Raw genomic sequence first — 22,531 nt, 5'->3', positions numbered from 1 at the left:
TTGACGCATAATACATTAATTCCAACTCAAAACAATATTTCATGGCCATTTATTTATTTATTGGTAAGTAGCAGCACAATAAGCAGGATAATGTACAGTCAGCTGACAGGGTGATCAGAACCCCTGTACATTATCCCATGCATGTATACATAAAATAAATTGTAGTTTATTATCCATGTTTTGTTGCTTTAATGCAAACAGAGCAAAATAGGAACCTTGGGATTCCAATAGAAAAAGTCAGTAACATAAAAGTTAGCAGTCCAAAATACTCCAACAATAAGTCATTCTTATAATCTATAAACCAAACAAGCTCTGGTTTGTGAAATAGGGTTCCACACCATTTGCGATTGCATTTTTGTGACCTTTCCAGTTGCTCTTTATGACGGGATAAGGATTATTAGAAATCATTTTATAGAGATTGCACTCTCAAAGCCAATGCATTATTTTAGAGCTGAGCATAACTTGAAAAATTATGTATTTCTGGCATTCCTACAACTGTGAAATCCCTTACCTGGAGACTATTCAGAGCTTTTCATTTCTACATTTCTGCTTTTAAACCTTCAGTGCACTTGCCTTGTAGGCTTCCATTGCAAGTGCATTATGTTTTATGTCCAACTGAACATGTTTCCTATTAGTTTTTTACAAACTGAGGAAAAAGTTATGTATTAACAGCGTGCCACTGATGCTCCTTTAGTTAACTTATCCTGAAATATTCCTTTAACTTTTTTGTTTTATTGGCATTCTTATTTTAAATGTGCTGAATAAGAGAAATGTGCATACTGTATCTCTATTAGTAAGTAGAAAAAAGGACTTTGTAGATTAGTGGTATGAATTTAGTGCATTGCAAAACATTATATATATCTTGTATCTTCGCATCAATATGTTTAAGTAATTTATCCTAAATGTTTAATCCATGTTAACTCTCAATAATAAAACTGAATATAGGATGTATATGTAACAAGGTGTTGCTGCAGAATGAATCCTTTCACATGGTTCTCTCTTACTACATTATTAATTTCACTTCTTCAAGAAGTTTTTCTCTTTACGATTATTGCTTAAGACCAGCAGAGTAACATCCTGATTGTAATAAGTCTGTATGTCAGATGTTCCCTGGGAATCAAACCTATGAACCTAGCGTTGCAGGCACCATGCTTCACCAGTTGAGCAACAGGAATACAGTCTTTGTTTACTAGAGTACAACTGTTATATAGAGACACTCTGCAACATATATGATTTTTGGTCAAATTGTTACATTTTAGAAACAGGTCAACTAAATCCTGATTTCAATATGTCCCGATGGACAACTCTGATCAATTAATTTGTAAATTAACTTGTAATATCTACTTTTTACCTACTTTATACTAAGTGCTTGGAGGCCTTACAATGTACAAAGAGAACATTTTGACTAAATATATTGCAATGTTTTAGAATCTTGGAAAACTCATGTTGTAATCTTGGTCTCTTTATGCAACAGATTCTAGGTACAGGAAACACTCTGACTGCATTCCAAGCACTGGCAACACTCCAATGTAACTGTCTCAGTCTACCAACCCATAGCCGACTGAACCGAGAGTTGCTGTTAGACATCAGACATCTATCCATATTCTCACAGTAATATGCCCTTATTCATATACAGGCAAAAGTGGGCTGTTTTTTAACAATGTCTGTCCAGTTTTCATTAAAACTGGTTTTATAAAATCTGCCCAAAGATGACAAAAAATATCAGCACTAACAATTTCACAAAGACTTTCAGAAAGTCTCAAGGATTGCAGTGGTGTTTCAGTTGCTGATACTGGTTCTCCTCATCAACTCTCTCAGGGGGCTCCGTCTTCGCCACCGACCTACAAACCAAAAATAACACTTAATTTTTCTTTCACTTATTTTCTAGCTACAGTTTGTGTAAGAGTTAAATTCCCATATTCAAGATGTTTAGAGATAAAACAGAAATGCTGTGGGGTCCACCAATGAAAATGCTTGTTTTTTCCCCCAATACATTTTATCAAATGTAATACACTTTCATAAAAATTATTTGATCAAGCATAAACATTTGTACCAAACATTGTTTTTAAAAATACTTTTTTACATGAATTTGAGAATTTCCAAGGTTTTGGTATGCCCCCCAATGAAAGCCGAGTGCTGGCATGGACTCCACAAGTTTGCGCAAAACCTCATGTTCATGTTATCCAGCATGATTTAAGAGCATTCCAAAGAGCACGTCGTGTGCTTCCATGGTAGCAAATAAATCTGAACTTTTATACAAATAAGTTAACTTGATCAGGGTCAGAAATGTGCTTCTATTTGATTACTGTCCTAGAAATAGTTAAGAATATGAAATATTTCTTATTAATTGAATCTTATCTTAAAAGAGACACCCAAAAATGTTAATGTTGTTGTCATCATTTATTCACCAAACCACATGTCTTTCTTCTGCGGACCACAACAGGCGATATTTTGAAGGATGTTCTGATCGCAGAAAATAACAGAACAGCAGTTGAAAGTTAACTATTTTAAGGAAAAGTATCATAAAAGTAGCCCATGTGACTTGCATCATATTCCAAGTCTTTTGAAGTCTTTGGATTACCTTGTCCTTGTATGATAAACAGGCCAAAATAAAGTAATTATTTACTCTTAATTCATTGATCAACTCCTGTATACAGAGAACAATACAATTGGTAACACTTTACAATAAGCTTCCATTCATTAACATTAGTTTGTGCAATAGGTATCATGAACAAACAATTAACAATATTTTTTACAGCATTTATTAATCTTAATGATAGTTTACAAAAATACAATTGTTTGTTCGTGTTAGCTCATAGTGCATTAACTAATATAAAAAAAACACTTTGGATTTTATAAATGCATTAGTATATGTTTAAATCAACAATAACCAAGATCAATATTTTTGTAGTTCATATGAACTAATGCTGTTAACAAATGGAATCTTATTGTAAAGTGTTACCAATCCAATATGGCAACACGTCAATAACATCACACCTCATTGGTTCTTGTGTCATGACGTTTGGTCACAAGATAACAAACAACCAATGAGGTTTAATGTGAGCTGATCAAGGATTTGAGAGTGAATAAGAACTTGAATTGTAGTCTATTCATCATATTGTATATATTGTGGAATATGATGCACAAGTTGCATGGACTACTTTTTGGCACTTGGGTGCTTTTATAAGTTTAAAGTGAGTCAGATGCTGAATTCAACTGCTATTTTATGGAAATTAGCAAGGAGAACACCAATAAAACCACCTCCTTTTGTGTTCTGCAAAATAAAGTCAAATGGGTTTGAACGACATTTCTGTTTATTCCCAGGTTTTTCAGAGGTTGGGAAGAATAAGTCAGGGCAACCACTTTCTCTTACATCAGCGCTGCCCTGTCCCCTCAATAGCCCCCCTGCAGCCAGACCACCAACTTGGTATGACCTACCCTCATTTTTTCCCAGGTCTGCTGGTAGCGTGCAGCTTTTTCCTTGTTCCATGGCTGGAACTGGCTTTCCATCCATCTTGCTTTCTTCTTTTTTAACGTGATTGCTCTCCTCCTCTTGCAAGTCATTCAGAGCTCTCTGAAAGGATTTGGCTAAACAGGCAGTCATGTCTTTAGCCCGGTCTGGCCTACTACACCAGAACACTCGGCACTGGAGCTGTTGGCCTCGCTGCTTACAGATATAGAGGAAGAGATTGGGCCTAGTTGCGTCTGCTGCGCAATAGGCAATGTCCTTTAGGTATGTCTTTGTGAGTTGTCTGCCTGTGCTGATCTCCTTGACTTCTACATAGCGAGGTCGAACAACAAGAGCATGTTCCTTGCCCAGTTTGCCAAGAGTGGCTGAATCTGGCGACTTCTCCAGCAACCGGCCAATGGCCTCCTCAGCCTGTTCTACATCCAGGGAGTATATCTTTTCTGTGCCAATGTAGTGCACCTTGAAGAGCGGGTCACCATGCGAGAGGGTCTGGGTGCGGTCCTGGCGGAAACGGCGGCGGAAAACAGCCGGAGACTTCCTCAAAGTCTGCATGAGCTGGAATGAGCCGCCCTGAGACATAGCTGAGAAAGAGAAAAGAAGTCATTGTGGCATTCTCACATCACAAACACAGAGATTTTGAAATGTCATATCTCGTAACAATTGGCCAATTGCAGTACGCAATAGTGCAAACTCTGTTATAGTAACTCTGTAGCTTTGTGGCTACATTTATGTTGAAACATTATTCTGTTTGTGCATCCCAACCAGCCCAAGACAACATTGGCTCAACCAATGGCCTTAGTTTTGGGGGTGGGACTATCTGTTTGATCGACCACTAGCAGACGGGGTATTGTTACCCGTTTGACAACAGTGTTTATCTTTGCAATTCTGTTGGGTAATACTAGTGGCACAGAAATTACACACTTCACCTTTAATCTGGCATTCTTACATCACAATTGCTATAAAATCTGGAATTAATAATTCTGTAAATATTGGGCAATCGCAATAAGCAATACTGTGCAAATTATGATTGTGACAGTGGCACCTTCTCAAAGTTTTTAATCGTGCAATTCACCTCTTAGCTTGTTGGATTTATGGCTTTGAAGTCTTTTATGAAGGATTTTTTTTAAATCATTATTGGAAAAAACCTTATGGAACCATGATTGCTAAAAAAAAGTGGGTGGCCACCTTTGTTCTTATTTGGAATCTGCAGACTTTCTTTGCATTTTCTGTGCTGTGGGGCAGTTTTCTGCGGCAGAATCTGCTGCAATAGATTTAAACATGTTAAAATGTGTTAAACAAAGCTGAGAGAATCTTAAAGCATTGTCAAATAAGGTGATGTATGCTATTTTTCAATGATAAAATACTTCCTCCTTCCTCCTATCACAGCTTAACATGCAAAGACAATAAATATTTCATAGGCCCCAAAAAGTGTAAACAACGAGTGCTGTTTGCTGATTATGCTTATTAAGCCGACTACGAGTTCCTTAATCTGTGTAAGGTCATAAACTGCTTATGAATGAACCGCTCAGCACGATTTTTGCCAATTACACCAATTTCATGTTGCATATATACACCATTACCTATGTTCTTACCGGCTTATCCAATGTACTCACATGTTGTGCACATGCCTCTTCACATTTTGACGTCAAAAGCAGAGAATTACTCGATTATTTCAAATCTCATCCAAAGGTTTTCTTGCATTGTCTAAGTTTTTTTTTTAAATAAGCTGTTTTTATCAGCATACTGGTGTGCTTGTAAATGTACTTTTTGTAATTTGTAAATATTTTTTTTTGGCAATTCTATTTGGTGCCAGTCATGGCTCAGAAATAAAACAAATTCTAAAGAGGAACATGGCAGTGTTGGAGGGGGAACTTTGTGAATGATGGGTGTTCAAATTCTTCAGAATTCTGCGCCCGCAAGTTCCATCTGGGACTGCCGAAAAACGACGTGACTGATTATTAATACATGTCCGGAACACGATGTACAGTGTTCCATCCTTTCTCTTTTCTTAGCCCATTCTTTCATCAGCTCTGTGATGGTGCTTTGGCTAGCGAGCTGTGGACTCAATCTCAGGAAGTAACTGCCGCGTTCCACCCCAAATACTTCTGCTGCTCCTAACAATGGGTGTGTACAGTGAGAGAAGGTCAGAGTGAGATGCAATGGATGTGCATGCACTTAAACACAAATGTGTTCCTGTGCCTGTGATGAATTTCTTAAACTGTACCTAGTCTCATAGAATGAAATTTACTATAACTACATTTTTTGAAAACTGACTTTTACAAACGGAATTCTACGTTTCACGCAGTCTGGTGAAATAAGCAATAGAGGCTCTACAAAAACTTTGCGTTTTATTCACTTTCTCACAAATCACGAACACAATTCACACTGTTACTCACACACTGCTATATTATGATATCGAAACACTTTACTCTAAAGCATCATTTGAAAAAACATGCCAGTATTAATGCCTGTATTAAAGACCTACATTTACACACATAGTCCAATGTGAATAGCTTGCGCAGGAGCTAACCTGATAGAGTGTAAGAGCAGGCAGCCTGACACGTGAGACGAGAATGTCATGGAAGAGACACGAGATGACATGGCTGCTTCAGAATATGTATTTTTCATTTCCCATTTTGTGTTTGGAGAAATTAATGATTTTAGATCACTACTGGTTAGGTTTAGGTTAGAATTTTATGTTAGGGAGGTACGTTTTACTCCTTAAAATCTCCAGTATTCACCTTAAAAACCTCATCAAATTCCGACACCATTTCATTTCACTCGCTTTTGGCGCCCCCACTGGACATTTCACTGGTCGACTGCAGCCAAACTTTTTTGCTATGATCACGTAATGGTCAAAAGTCCAGGCTTGCATTTACTCACATTAAGAACGCATTATACAAACTTCTATTAATATATTGCAATATTTTTTCATATACAATATTGTATCAATACATTAAGTCCCTGTATCAGTATATTTGTTGATTTATTTATGTATTCATATCATGTGCATCATTTCAATATTGAAGAAGGTCATCTAAATAAGCACAAACTTTGAGTGAGTCATTTCTCAGTGCGGTCAGATCCACTTATGAGGCATGAGAAAGAATGAAACTAAACCTGCATAATTTACCCTTTCATTGCGTACATGCTGGGTCTCTCTCATGGGATTAGCAAAGTTTTAATCATGATGATAATGATATTGTGATGTAGCACATATTTTTAGAGGTGGTGAGAAGTACCCAGCCATAGAAATAAATCAACAAATCATTAATGGAATATTTCACCCCAAAATGTAAATATTTATCATCATTTAGTCACTCACATATTGTTCAAAACCTGTATGACGCTTTATTCCAAGGAGCACAAAAGGAGGTTTTTTAAGAATATCATGGCCACACTTTTCCTCACAATGAAAGTAGAAGCACTGAAAGAATGAGCTCTGAAAATGGCGACAAAATCTCTGGATTAATGGTGCATCAATGCCAAATGATTTTCAGTGAATACTGACTTACATTTCAGTCTGTTCATCACACAAAGCTATTGCATGGCTACTGAAGACTTTGAATATATTGAATGATTGTACGGACATTTTTTAAATATATTTTTGCCATTTAGGAGCCAGGCAGCCCCGGTTCCCTTTCATTTATGGAAAAAAGAGTGGCCATGACATTCTTCAACAATACACATTTGGTGTTCTATGGAAGAAAGAAAGTAAATGGTTTTGATACGATATGAGAGTACATTTTCATTTTTGGGCCAACTATCCATTTAACACTGTAAAGTAGTCACGTGCATTCATGAAGATCATGTGTAAGACAAAGATAAGCACATCCATCTTGTCCTCGTGTAAACATGCAGTATTTGAGTAGAGGGTGTGCTTGAGGGTGTGCTGAGTGTTCTGTGCATCAAAAACACAGACAGATATAAACACAGTTACCTTCCCTTAGAAACAAATAAATCCATAGTACAAATAATCCGAAACAAAATACGTATTAACAAGGTGTGGGTTAAAATATGGTCACACTCTTAACTGGGAAACAAGAGAAGATTTCCCAGCACTGAAGCTAAATGTGTTCCATTGCAATTCAGGGCATTGAAGTGGGAGGAGAGGAATAAATCATCATGTTGTCATATTTGCCATCATAGACTGTCAAATATGACTGAAAGTCTTGTTCTAGATTATACAGGCATTTCAGTTTATAATCCATTATATTTAACAACTTCAGTATCTGCACTCACAAACAGCCATCATACGGCTTTAGAAGACTTTGAATAGAGAGCATGAGTCATATAATGCATTTATGGTGCTATTTATGGTTCTTTTTGTCCAATTTGGAGCTTTTTTGACAAGTGTAAATCATCATCAACTTTTGATATAATACTTACGTGTGTATACTATACTGTTGAGTATGTGTCTACTATATACCAGACTAACCATGCATTTCAGTGTCAGTTATTTACTTCACACAATAAACTACAGGATTGTATTGAATATATGAGGTTAGTTAGAGGCCAAACTTTGCAACCTCAATTAAGACCACAGTGTATGCTTTCCCTGTGACTTTGACTGTCTCTATTGGAAAAATGTTTATGCTCTCCATGGCAAATACATGGGAAAGGGAAGAGAAAACAAAGAATGGGGAAGTCTGTATTGTAGTCTCACAGGAAACACTAATACTTTTAAATTGACTTCCAAAACTTCACAATGAGCTTGCCTTTATAGGAGTTATGAATCATTCTGTCATTGCACAGAATTGCCTCTTGCGATACATCAAATGCCCAACTGATGAACAGAAATATACAGCGGGGCCCAATAGTCTGAGACCACATTGAAATTCTGGGATTTTTTTGTAATTGTTTTATTTTATTTTTTCATTTAAACCTGGGGAAAGAAATAATAGTCTTAGGATTTTGACAACTTTTAAAACAAAATGTATCACATTAAAAGAGAAATAAATAATTAAGATTTAGGATTATTTCTAGTGCAATAATTAAATGAAGCATACAAGAAACTCAGTGGAACAATCTCAAATCATGCTGGAAAAACAGCAGCAGGTTTTCCACAAACTTTAAGATATTAAAGCAAAAGGGAGGCACACTAAATACTAAGAAATTCTTAAATTAATATTTAAAAATGTAAATGATATAGGCTAATTTGTAGGGGGTGGTATCAGGGTTTTGGAGACCCCCCAACCCCCCTCCTCAGTTAATATTGTAAAAAAAATATAACAAGAAGAGCCAACATACTATTTATAAATCACATAGAATGCTGAATTGTTCAGTCATAGAACAACATTTTATTAAATTAATTACTTATTAAATTATGGAATTCTAGAATTGTTGTAACATAAATTAATGCATTCTGGATGCTGAAATATTTTAATAAAAAAAATAAAAAAATAGTGAAGTCTGTTTGGAAAACTGTCCCATTTAACCACATGCAGGTTTCTGTTGACGGACCCGTATAAGGCAGTCTGCGGTGGGAGGAATGCAGACAAACTCTGGGTTTAAAAAATGCACCTCATTGCAACGGCGCTTATCAGCGCGTTTCTGCTGCGCTCCTGCGTCACACAGTGTTTGGACTCGAGTACAGACAGACCCTGATCTAGAAGAATCTAACTCTTAATTTAAAACTCTTGTCAATAAAAATAAAAAAGACATTTACTGCACCAAAATCTACAATTCTTCAGATTTAACCTAGTATAATAGCAAAATAATCATTAATTATTAATTAGTAGATATTCACGACATGTCGAATTCATCAGTAGCCTATAGAAGCCGCTGCAAGTGAATACACTTCTTGAAATAAAATGAAACACTTACCGCGGAGATGTTTGGTTAAATAGTCACCGCTGTATTTTATTTTCCACCGCTGGATTTTAACGGATGAATATGTGATTTGTAAATATGAATAAAGCGTTGAATCTTCACCCTTTCACTGAAACGAAACACGATTCAAAGTTAGCAGCCACAAGCATGTGGTCTGCAATGCCTAAACAAAGCATTTCCCCCATATGATGACTTGAAAGTTTCTCAGCTCGATTCTGAAGATTCGGTTTGACCAGCACATGTGTGTAAGAGGGTCTTCGTACAGGATGGGGCGGATCCATGGGGCGCTGAGGTGAGGTGGGCGTGCCCTAGAAAAACTTCCATCTGAGCAAGGAATATATTAAACCTAAACACTGAGCAAATGTGATGAGAGAGAGAGAGAGAGAGAGAGAGAGAGATGAAAGGGGAAAAAACCCTTTCATATGATCAGATATTGCATGTGATAGATAAAGGGAAAATATTGCTTCATTTCCTCACATTTTCTGTTCCTATGAGGATCTCCTCCAAACAATATCATTTATAGAATTATAAAGAATGCTTCTGTTTTCCACCATAAACAGTATAAGTGGTACTTACATAAACGTTGTCAGATTTAAATGAACATATGATTAGAACATGTTGTGTTTTGAACTTTCCTTACAAGCTTACAGTATGTTTATTCACAGCACAGGGAGGCTCAGTGTGTGCTATGTAGTCTATGACACGACATCATCATGCATTAATAGTGAACGTCACAAGATATACAGCTGCACACAACACGTGTTGCCGAAAGTGTGACGACCGTGACAATCGAGTTTTTAGGATTGATACATGATAACACACTGTAAAGATAACACACAGTCATAAATAATATTTACTTAGAAAATAATCATATTTTTCAGCAAAGAAAGGACAAAAAAAGCATAATAAAATGCAAAGTAGTCCATACAACTTGTATGCTGCACTACAAATCTTCTGATGCCATATTGTAAACTAATGTGTGATGAAAATGAATATATTATGAAAAAAAGAAAGCTGGAAAGAGAATAAAGACATATTGTAAGACACTGAACTATTCCTTGAAGTAATACTAGGAAAACAATACTAGGAGTATTTTTGGAGGGCTTCAAATAATCAAATTCCAAAAACAACTGCTATTTAGATCTAATATCATTATATAACTAAACTATAACTCTCATCATTAACTAACTTACTGTAGTTTTTTTTAGCAGAACCAGTAAACACTAAATCTAATATTATCACATGAGATTTTTAGACCTTCAGTACTATAATCAAACAAACAGTCACTAATAATATTACAGTCTTTACATATACTGCTGTAAGACTCATGCTTCTGGGAAAGTCCCAGTAAAATAAAATGAATTCATGTCTGCTTTCTTAAACCTTTTGATAACTTGCTCATTTTTCATTGAGTTATGATGACTTGTCAATGCGTGCCTACACTGATTCAGTCAGCCAGGACTCTGGCCCTTAGAGATGACTTCACTGTCATATGACACAGTTTGTGGCAACCCAAACTGAATGGCTAAATAAGGTAAAAGTAAATATGGTTCCTCCAAAGGGTCAACAAACATCCCCTGGGGTGGATTAAGGTATTGCTTAAAATACCAGAAATGAGTCTTATGACTTTTCATTACTGCTTCTTAAAAATAACATCTGACCTTAGTGGGACAGGATTTTATTTTTGTATTTTTGTTTCAATTTGAGAATTTCAAAATGATTGCATTAGGCCAAAAGAGACATTTAAAATAAATAAACAGATAGTGGAGTCCAAAACAAATCGGGGAATTTATAATGTTTACTCTGATCTCTTGTATTTTATTGTAGGCCTAATGTACTATGTTTATTCTAGTTTATAATTTATACTCTATATAGTATGCTGTGTACTGCTCGGGGCCAAGGAAACTAACCCAATGTCTGTGTCTGTCAACAAGGAGGCCCTAGTGTGATGCGATTTATATATTAGGCTATTTGTTTTTATATAAAGTTAATTTAAAGACATGACGTGAGGAATCAAATTTTCCTTGATCATTTGACATTTAAGAGGTCATTGTACTATAAAAACATCCTGTACATTTCAGAACTCAAAACTTCCTCCTCGCTTCAATAAAGAGCATTTGTTGAAACCAAGCTGCTTAATCGACTCGTTCTCTACATCCTCCACATTGTGATGTCACACTGTATTAGACATTTACACCTGAATGCCTCCACAACAACATATCAACGCCAACTTTACCTTATAATTTCCATAGCCCCGCCCAGTAGAGGTAAGCAGTGAGAGTGCTATGAGAAAGCAGTGCGCTATATCACAAAGCTGGTTTAAGCAGCTCGATAGATACGTTTAAACTTAGTTTAAGCGAACTCTGAATATGCGGTACAAGTAAAGTGGATAGGCTTTCATCAGGGTTCCTTGCCATAGTAACATATCCTAATTGGCTAACCTGCTCCGGGGCAGGTTATGTTCCTGATCAGAAATCTCATCCAGATTCTGGACCAATCAGCTGTGAGCAAAGTGATAGTCACTCCCCCCAGTTTCTCTCACTCCAATTTAAAGTGCACTTCAATTCTAGAAATTTATAAAATGAGCTATTTATGATCATTATATATTGCAAGAAATATATTTTTGCCAGTCTTGCATGTGTTTAAAGACACTTTAATGTTTTCCAAATCATTTTCCCACACATTTTCCCACTCATTTTATGAATTAATAAACTTAAAGTAATTAGATAATTTCAAGTAAGATATTCATACAATATAAATAATGATCGAATGACTTTAAAATATAAAAACTTAATCACTCCACAATATACTGTAGATATATCAGAAAAGTATGAATGCTACCCAAAGCCCTTCTTATTAGGATTCGCTGGCAGAGATGTCATAAACATACAGTATTTCACTTGAAGTTCAATAAAAGCAAACTAGCACACAAATGTGTCTTTACTGTGTCTTATGCTGCTAGAAAGAAAGAACAAATAAGTCTTTATTAGTGTATACCATGTACTCATTTTCCAGTTGCTCACATTTGTATTATTCGATAGTGTAATAATGTCTAATAGTATTAAATTATATTAAGTTAGTAATTTAAATGAATACTAAAGCTTTTTTAATTTTTTATTATTATTTCAAATCAAGATATTAAACTTTTAAAATTAAAAGACTGAATGTTCTTGTTGTGAACCTATATAAAGTTACTTTCACATGAATATATTACAATTTAAATTTTTTCATCATATTCAGATTTTTTTCGTGCTCTAGCAACAGCAGCAGCAGCAGCAGCAATGTTTCTTCTTGCTGTGTAAATGCTTTTAAATTCTTTATCATTAACTAGTGATCCTCTGTGTTGTGTCACTGTATTATAATTATTTTTGATTTCATAGTGATTATACAAGTTGTGTAAATGTGATTTGATTGATCATATTTTTTAACTTCCTCGTGTGCTGTTTCAAATATGTTTAAATTCTTATCATCTAAATATCAAATATAATCTAAATGTAAATACCATCATTTTCATAAACATCTTCAGTGCAGTCTCTCGCTAGATGTGACTCGCACTGTCTCGCACGCGATTGGCTGTTCACTTCATTCATGTGAACGCGCACGTGAACTAATCAACCTCGGGATCAAACTCTGAATTAATAGAGAAAGTTGGTAATGAGTGTCTTGACTCTTGATACCACTTAACCTTAATGAAGCCGGATTGGATTTGGTGAGTTTTGTAAAACTAAAACTAATCCTGGAATACAGAATTTGTTCCGCTTTTTTTGTGATATGACAATGGTCAGCGAAGAGCATAGAGCCCATCATAACACTGGTGTTTACTGTCAGGTCTTAAAGGAGAAGCAGCACCAAAACATGAGCATTTCTGACAGAGGGTCAAAATGATCATGACAGTTATTATAGTTGTGTAAAAAAAAAAAAAGACTTTTACTAATATTATAAGTGACCTCTTTAATTATATTAATATAACCTCAAGAGGAAAATAATTAAATAAATAAAAAAGGGATGTCATGACCCCTTTAAGGGATGTCATAGTCATGAAAACAGTTAACAACTTCAGTTTCTCAGAACAAAAGGAAATTTCATATGCTGAGAACATAAGTTGTATCAATACTGTCAAATAAATCCTCTATTCCACCAGTGAGTGTTGACCCTCCATCAGCCAGTACAGATCAACTGTGCCCTCTATTGGTGTAAAACAATAAAACATTTAAAACAGCCTGTGTTGGAATACATTTTTGGACAAAATCTTACATTTGTGACTGTTACAGAAAAGCAATTATTTTGCTCCTATTACATAGCTTCTATTTGAATCAACTATCTACATAAGCTAATTGTCACGGAGAGTAATAAAGACTTTATTTACTTTCCAAGATTGCATCTCACCAACTAGGTAACTACGTAGCATTAAATCAACACTCAACAGACACAATTCACCACCGCACCATTGTCTGTTGAGCTGCAAAAAGATGCTCTGATGTTTACATTTCAATCTGCAACGTTACCGACTGCACTTACAAATTATAGCTGATCCACCAATCAGAACGTTCATTTCAGACGCGATTGGATATTTGCTAACCAATCATATCTTCCGTTTCAGTAAGTGGCGGGACATTTCCCTCGTCTGATGCACAAGCATTTCTGGAGAAACTGTAATTTGCACTGCATATTTTTTCCCTGCTAAACGTAAATATATTTATATTTAAATCTAATTTATGCAATTAAACATTGTGAAAATACTGCATGTTATTGCACCCCTGAGTTTTTGAATGTCTTTCTTCTTTATTATGCCTTTACTGCTGTCGGTGGTGCCTTTTTCTCATGATATCAAATAAGTTACATTTATATTTCTAAGTAGGAAAACAATTTCAATCTACACAGAAAAGTACATAATAGTACACAAACAAAAAAATACATACATTTGTATGTAGGCTATATATGGTAATACAAGATTACGTGTTAACGTGAACATTACTACACTCATATTAATGCTTAACAGTTTATTGCATATTATTAATTAGTTTATTAGTTAGAATAATAATAAAGTATTAATACATTTCATAGTAGCCTAATAAAAGGAACAATAATGACACCTATTAATTTAAATACATATTTACATCAAGTTACCATACCATTGTTCATAGCAGTGTACTCTACACCATGCCAGCCAGAAACTTAAATTCTTACACATTTTACATGAACTGTATATAAATGTAAATTAATTTCAGAGATCAAGCGGATGCGTTTTTTTAATATAAATTCACAATATGCCCACCTCTTCAGACATGACTACACCACTGCTTCTTGAGTAACTTCACGCTAAAATAACAACAAATCTAAAGGTGACGCTGAACCCATTGATTTACTACAGTAATATTGTAGTAGTAACTGTGGTTAATTGTGTGGTAACTATGGTTTAACCTAATACCATGTTTAAACTATAGTTACTGTAGTGAAATGGTTAATTTTTGTAAGGGTAAACAAAACAAAAGTCTAATCATTTTCTGTTTAGGCTAAAAACAAATAATGACTTGAATAATGACTAAAAATATTATTTCAAATTACCCATTTTGTCCCAAGTAATCGCAAAAAAAAACCAACAATTTAACAGAAGTATCTGTATTGGTATCGACGATATTGGACTTGAAATTATTGGTATCGGATCGAAAAGAAAATAAGTGGTATCGCCCATCCCTACTGTGGGAGAGAGTAACTCCCTTTGGCATGGGCTTATGACATGGGCTTTGTATTTTTGTAGACCTTTTACATGCACAAACAGCTATTTTACTCACTAAAGGAAAGGTAAAATCCCTCAAAGCATAATAGGGCCTCTTTAATGACTTCGCTGTGACGCCATCAGACCAGCCATATGGGATGCATCATTTCATCTTTAAATAGGGGACAATCCTCTATTTTATGGGACAGGTGGCAACCCTATTTGGGCCTGCCACTCTGAAATGATGCCCTGAGATTGGATTGCATTCAGACTAACACTTTGCTACTATTATCTTTCAGTCAACATTACTCAGTGATAACTGATTTAGTTTTGATTGTTAAACTGCGCTTGGAGTGTAGGATGTCGAAGAATTCAAAATCGTCGGCCTGTGGGGACATTAAAAAATAATATACGGTCACACACATCTGACGCCTCTCAAGAGCAAGATGGCGAGGGTCCGGTTGGGAATGACCGCATGCCTCAGGATGTAGGTTAATATATTGTGAACATTTATGCAGCACTAACGAACATCTCGACCGACATGGAGGGCCTCACAGAAATGCGTTGAGTGACCCTATCTATGGAGAAGAAACTTTCTGCACTGATCACAAGAATGGATGAGGCTGAAAAGCAAATCGAGTCTCTAGAACAGCCAGAAAAGAGCTGCAGACTAAGCTGTCGGCCACCAAAACTGATATGGATCAGGTGTGGGAAAAATGAGAGAATATGTCAAATCGAAGCAGACGTAATACTGTTCATTTTGTTAGAATCCCAGAGGAAAAGGAAGATCAAGATATGGTCAAGTTCCTGGACAGGCTTATTCCAAATTTGTTCAATACAGCGGGCCATCATCTGGAAATAGAGCGTGCGCATAGAGCTCTTGGTTGGGTTCCCAGAACGGGTGACAGACCCCGATCCATTCTGGCAAGATTTTTGTGGTCGGCAGACATTTTGTTTTAAGTTCAGTGAGGAATAAAGGCAAATTGTGCTGGGAAGATTAGAACATTATGGTTTTTTCCAGACTTTGCCAGTGTTACACATGCGAAACAGGAAAGATTAAAAGAGTGTAAGAAATTACTTCATGCACAGGATGTGAGCTTCGCTTTGCTTTTCTCAGCTAAACTGAGAGTTGATGCCTAGGACGGACAAGACTTTTACATGCCCACAAGAAGCTATGGCCTTCATTAAATCAATGGAGAGAGTGGGTTGCTTTGTCAGCACTGAATCAGCAATCGTGCATTTTGCTGATGCAGTCTGAGAGGGTTTGTTATGCGGTTGGTTGCCCACTGTCTATCTCTCTCAATGTACTTTTTTTTTTCATAATTATTTTATTTTTATTTATTGACTTATTGATGAGAGTATTTGCTCATTTTGTGGGTTTGATGTTGTTATTTACAGGGCCTATTTCATGTGCAGTTCAATTGTTTGGTGTAGGTAAAAAATATTTTTTTAAAACACCGGATTTAAGTAATCTTGTATCAATGGTGTCACAGAGGGTCTCATGTGCATGCATGGACCGTCGGTTTTCCAGGGGATGGACACATTTTTTTCTGTTCTGTGGTTTATTAAGGATTTTGTGGTTACATCAGTGTTGAATAGTGGTCTATATAATTTAGCCTTGGGTACACAATTTTTCTTTGCATGTCACACTTTAATATAGGTAAACATTTTCTCTCCACGTGGAATGTTAATGGGCTGGGGCACCCTATAAAAAGAAAGAAGGTTAAATCTTTTCTTAATAGTAAAAATGTTTATATAGTGTTCCTTCAAGAAACACACCTTTCTCCACAGGAAGCTGAAAAACTTGGTTCCGCTTACTGACGCTTGGCGAGCATGGCAGCCCGATTGCATTTGCCCAACAGCTCCGTGACACCAGCAGAAGGTGCTGCTGGCTGAAGAACGCGACGCAGAAGAAGTGCTTAATCTGATGGTTCTGGAACGGTTCATCGCCCGGCAACCAAAAGGTAGCATTTTAGAAGATAGCATTTTAGTCAGCAGCAGAATCCCTCAAGTCAACAGCAGCAGCCAGTGAGTCAACATCAGCAGCCCTTGAGTCAACAGCAGCAACCACTGAGCCAACAGCAGATACCCCTTTAGTCGACAGCATTAGCCCTCAAATCGAGAGTAGAAGACCTTGAGTCGATAGCAGCACCCTTTTTGTCAACAGCAGAAGCCATTGTGTCGACAGCAGCAGCAACTGAGTAAACAGCTGAAACCCTCAAGTCAACATCAGCAGCCCTTGCATTGCCAGCAGCAACCTTTTAGCCAAAAGCAGAAGCCCCTTTAGTCGATAGCATTAGCCCCCTAATCAAGATCAGAAGACATCGAGTTGATAGCAGCAACCTTTTAGTCAAATTTATAAACTATTTACAGAACAACCTCTAGTGTGCAGCCCTAAATGATTGTAGTTACTAAAAAAGCACTAATAGTTACAAATAGTAAGAGAAGCCTACACAGGCTACCAGCATACAATAAGATCCTTAAGCCTAGCTATAACAGCCTAGCTGTGAAACACAAAATATTTCTTCCTCAAGGGGGCGCTTGACGTCTAAGAAAACCAAAACTGCATTGAAACGAATAAAAATTTCAGAACTGGAGATAATTGGAGATAAAGATAAAAAATGTGGATGGAAACCCGTCCCCGCAGTATCTATAACTGGGTTTCCATCCACAAATTTGTATGCACATTTTGGGATATCGCATAAAAACTGCTGGATGGAGTTTTTTGCTGGATGCGAATAATACCCCCAAAATGCACATGAAAAATGATACGCTCGATGAGGTGGATACATTTTTTATTTTTATTTTTTTTTAGAAAAAATTCACAAACTATGATGGAAACACATTTACCTAATAAACTCATATTGAATGTATTAGGAATACAAGATGCGCATCAAAAAAGTAATGTGATTGAATAATTAGTTCATAACTGGACAACCAGCGGACCAGTCGTTGGATCTGAAAAGTTGCTCTGGTCATGCTGATATAACGGTGTCATCAAAATCCAAAGCCTACAAAGAGCTTGCAGAGCAAACATGTAGAATACAAACTTTAACTGCGCCGAAGAGCAGGTTTATTGACTCGTTTGAAAAATATTTTGTAGATCCGCACGGTAAAGTCATAAGGATGGAGGAACACAAGCGTATTCCCAGAACTGTGTGATGTGCTGCAAAGTTCTTTACAGGGTTTTGTCTCTGTGCTATAATATTATATTATATAAATATATAGAGTATTTTCTTAATAAAGAAGTCACAGTGGCTACAATTTATCCGGAAGTGACGATTTTGTTATTTTGAATGCATGGGATGGGTAAAGTACGGCTGTATATTATATTTTTAAAATGTAAATTGTTTTTGTTGCATAAATTAAATTAGCTACTTCAAAACATACATTAAATAAATAGATTATAATATATATACATGATACTAATTTTTATGATGTGAATAAAACATTTAATACAAGTTTTATTTTATTGGTGCCCCTGGGCACGTGCACATGTGGATTTGCGCTGGGCCGGGCAGACAGAGGCTGCGCAATATCTGTGATATATGACGTGCTTGAATACACTTGATCATCTAGTTGCTCTGTTAGTCGTCTTTTCAATAAAAAAATGATTAATTGATCGAAGGTATTGCAAGAGACTCGTTTTACTTGTTCAAAATGAAGTTTACTATTTGTGCAGCCAAACCCGAAGACTGCAAAGACATCGAGCGCATGATTATGGTGAGCAAACGCTATGAAACGTTTCTAAAGCGTTTTCAATTGGCATGACTGATTGTTGATTTTACAGATCTTTTATTTCTAAGTTCTTCAAGTTTTGGATTTTCCGATTATCTTGTAACGTTTTAATTCTAGGAGTTGGCCGTTTATGAAAACATGCCAGACCAAGTGAAGATATCCCATAAAGGTATTGTGATTTTAAATAAGCTGACAAACCAATGCCAAAAACAAATAAAGTCACGTTTTGCCTAATGTCAGTGGTTTGCTTGTTTTCCCTTGTGTTGCAGAGTTGGAGAGAGACGGATTTGGCCCTAATGCTTTTTACCAGTGTCTTGTAGCTGAAGTACCTGAGGAACACAAGTCTAAAGATGGTAATAATGACTTCTAAGAGACCAAAAACGACACCAGGGTACACAAGAAGACAAATATGGTAAACAATACATTTGGCAGGTTTTACATGTATGATTTAAGACACAGAGTAGTTATTTGTTGTGATTTTTTACATTTTTTATAATAAGATATTCTAGTGCCATTTAATAAATCAGAAGGATTTTGTGCAACACAAGCAACGGTCATACACTGTAGTAGTGGTGCCTTTATGCAATAGATGCATGAACAAATAGACAAACATGAACACTAGAAAACACCCTATTTTATCCAATAAAAGGACAATATAATGATAAAAAGCAGCAATTACCGGTAACTAAATATTGTGCTTGGGTAAAAAAACAAGGCAAAGTCCATTTAAGGCTGTGCAGGGTTCTGTTCATTCTCAGTGAATCATTTATGTGAACTTGTTCATTTACATAAGCTGTCCGAAAGAATCAACTTACTAAAATAAGAGTTCCAAAGGCCAAATATAAGGGAATCATTTATTTTGACTGATTAATTTACATAAACTGTCACGATTCACTTAAATGATTTGGCTTTCTCAATGGTTAACAAGGTGAGTGTGTTTGATTACTCTCTCCGCTCCACTGCTTTATTTGCAATACAGTGTGGCAAATGTAGCGTTTTGTGATGCTACAGCACTACTTGTTGAAAAATGTAGCATGTCACTGAAGAGCTACACTATTGTGTAAATAGCTGAGCTACTGTCACTATTCTGAAAAATGTAGTTTGGTTAGTAGTGTGGCGTTACTACTTTTAGTTGACTACTTCTTAACACTGCTAGATAACATTATCCTAGTGACTCATTTAAATCAGCTCAATTTACTGCACATTTTGTGACAACATTGTTAAATTTATTTATTGAAAAGAAATGTTTAAGTTTGCAAGGTTGGACCCACACATGGTCTTTGGGTCATACTTGCTTTTGATCCCTGTTAGTGATTATGCAGATGTTAAATATATTCCAATTAATCACCTAAGCATATCCTGCAATAGAGACACAGTTAGTGGAGGATGATGAGGTCTTAAAGACTTTAAAATCTAGGCCATACCATTTATGTTGTAACTTTCTCTTTTCACAGGACACACCAAGGTTGGCTATGCTCTCTTCTTCTATACGTACAGCACCTGGAAAGGAAGGGCAGTGTATATGGAGGATCTGTATGTGATGCCAGAGTACAGAGGTGTGCATTTTGTGATATTTGGGTCATTGACATCACAACATTTTAAGCAAAAATGTGCAATTCTTTCAGATGATTAAATAATGAGAAAATTGTTTATTCATTGTTGTTATTATTATTATTTAATTATGCATGCTGTTTTTATGATGTAATGATTGTAGACTTCTTTAAAAAAAAAAAAAAGTGTCACGTTGCAGGACTGTTTAAGAGAACAAAAAAAAGCATTTACACTCACCTTTAAGTACACCTGCACATCTACTTATTCATCGTGTGGCAGCAGTGCAATGTTCAAAATCATGCAGATACGGGTCAGGAGCTTCAGTTTATGTTCACATCAACCATCAGAATGGGAAAAAATTTGATTTCAGTAATTTTGACCATGGCATGATTGTTGGTGCTAGATGGGCTGGTTTGAGTATTTCTGTAACTGCTGATCTCCTGGGAGTTTCACACACAATAGTCTCTAGAGTGTAAAGGGAATGGTGCAAAAAAAAAACATAACATCCAGCGAGTGGCAGTTCTGTGGGCGAAAACGACTTGTTAATGACAGAGGTCAACGGGGAATGACCAGACTGTTCCAAGCTGACAGGAAGGTAACAGTAACCCATATAAACGCACGTTACAACAGTGCTATGAAGAAAAGCATTTCTTAACATTCAACACATTAAACATTGAGGCGAATGGGCTACAGCAGCAGAACACCCCTTCGGCTATCTCTACTGTCAGGTAAGAACAGGAAACTGAGGCTGCAGTGGGCACAGGCTCACCAAAACTGGACTGCATTACCGCAGCCTTTCTGTCTCCTCGAACCAGTCTGGCCATTCTCTGTTGAACTCTCTCATCAACAAGGGGTTTCCATCCATAGAACTGCCGCTCTCTGGATGTTTTTTGTTTTTGCACCATTCACATTAAATTCTCGAGACTGTTGTTTGTGAAAATCCCAGGAGACCAGCAGTTACAGAAATACTCAAACCAGCCCATCTAGCACCAACAATCATGCCACAGTCCAAATCACTGAGATAAAAAAAATTTCCCCATTCTGATGAACATTAACTGAAGCTCTTGACCCGTATTTGCATGATTTTATGTATTGCACTGCTGGCACACAAATGGCTGATTAGATAATCACACAAATAAGTAGATGTACATGTGCCCCTAATAAAGTGGCCGGTGAGTGTATATGTACCTATGCGTGTTTGTTGAAAAATAAGCCCATGTTGGTGTTTTTTGTCAACTACCCATTTGTTCCTATATGGTACAGAACTGTTTTTTGATTCAGACATTTCTGCTTACCCCATACAGGTAAAGGCATTGGAAAGGCTTTAATGGCAACTGTTGCTAAAGTGAGTTTTTGTGTATTTATTTGTGTCCTTCAATGTAATCATTTATAAAAGCTTCACAATTAAACTGTTATATCTGCATAAATCTGAGGATTTGTGTTAATTTAACTGTGTGATATTTCTGGTTAACGAAGGTTAGTTTTTTCTAATGATAGAGCTGTTAGAATAAATGTAGTTCTCGTTTCTCCATAGGTGGGTAAAGAGAAGCAGTGTGTGCGTTTACAGTTCGCTGTACTGGACTGGAACAAGCCCTCTTTAGACTTTTATCTGGCTAAAGGTGCGGAGGACCTCACAGTTAACGAAGGCTGGCATTTTTTCCGTTTTCATGGAGAAGCTCTGGACAATCTAGTACAAGAGGCACCTTAAGGAACACAGAGACATTTTACAAGTTTAGTTACTATCAATAGACATAAGATGTTTTTGGTTTCTTTTTCAAGCTTTGCTTTGAAGCCCTATTTTCTAAATCTAAATGATAAGAAAAGTTTTGGTACACAATGTTGAAACGGAGGAATAATAAAAATGGAATGATAATTAAAACAAATATTGCTTTCATTTTTGTACAGCTTTCCAACCTAGTGTGAAAACTCGCTTTTAAAATCGTGTCGAAACTGAAATTAAACAACCTGTTTTGTATTTCATGCTACTAACCTCAACTTAAATTTCCAAAGATCCAAGTAAATTGAGCCTTCTGCATCATCTGTCAAACCATCATAAATATATGTATTTTTATATTTCTACAGAAATACAAAAATGTATTATCTTTAGAAATGGCACATGCCAAATTTAATTCGTTTTTTGCCTCCCCATCTGAGGCAGTCAGTCCGCGCATCTTATCACGTGGCTTGTTGAGCGAGTTACCGCAGAGACGTGTGTGGAGGCTTCA

General features: G+C 36.3%; 2 protein-coding genes across 2 annotated transcripts; one reads left to right on the top strand and one right to left on the bottom strand.

Annotated features, from left to right (window-relative positions):
- Positions 1-36: 36 nt before the first annotated feature.
- On the bottom strand, positions 37-9,549 carry LOC127638133 (uncharacterized). Its single transcript, XM_052119503.1, has 3 exons — positions 9,296-9,549; positions 3,439-4,050; positions 37-1,841 (listed from the first exon to the last, which is right to left on the bottom strand). The coding sequence occupies exons 2-3, from the start codon at positions 4,046-4,048 to the stop codon at positions 1,780-1,782; spliced, it is 672 nt and encodes a 223-aa protein (XP_051975463.1). The 5' UTR covers positions 4,049-4,050; positions 9,296-9,549; the 3' UTR covers positions 37-1,779.
- Positions 9,550-18,568: 9,019 nt separating this feature from the next.
- sat2b (spermidine/spermine N1-acetyltransferase family member 2b) lies at positions 18,569-22,369 on the top strand. Its single transcript, XM_052119545.1, has 6 exons — positions 18,569-18,740; positions 18,873-18,924; positions 19,025-19,108; positions 20,210-20,311; positions 21,611-21,651; positions 21,841-22,369. Exons 1-6 carry the CDS (start codon positions 18,678-18,680, stop codon positions 22,012-22,014), a joined length of 516 nt encoding a protein of 171 aa, XP_051975505.1. The 5' UTR covers positions 18,569-18,677; the 3' UTR covers positions 22,015-22,369.
- The last annotated feature ends 162 nt before the right edge of the window (positions 22,370-22,531 follow it).

Source organism: Xyrauchen texanus, chromosome 4 (genome assembly GCF_025860055.1).
Source record: "Xyrauchen texanus isolate HMW12.3.18 chromosome 4, RBS_HiC_50CHRs, whole genome shotgun sequence".
NCBI classification, from domain to species: domain Eukaryota; kingdom Metazoa; phylum Chordata; class Actinopteri; order Cypriniformes; family Catostomidae; genus Xyrauchen; species Xyrauchen texanus.
This window is presented reverse-complemented; position numbering and strand designations above follow the sequence as displayed.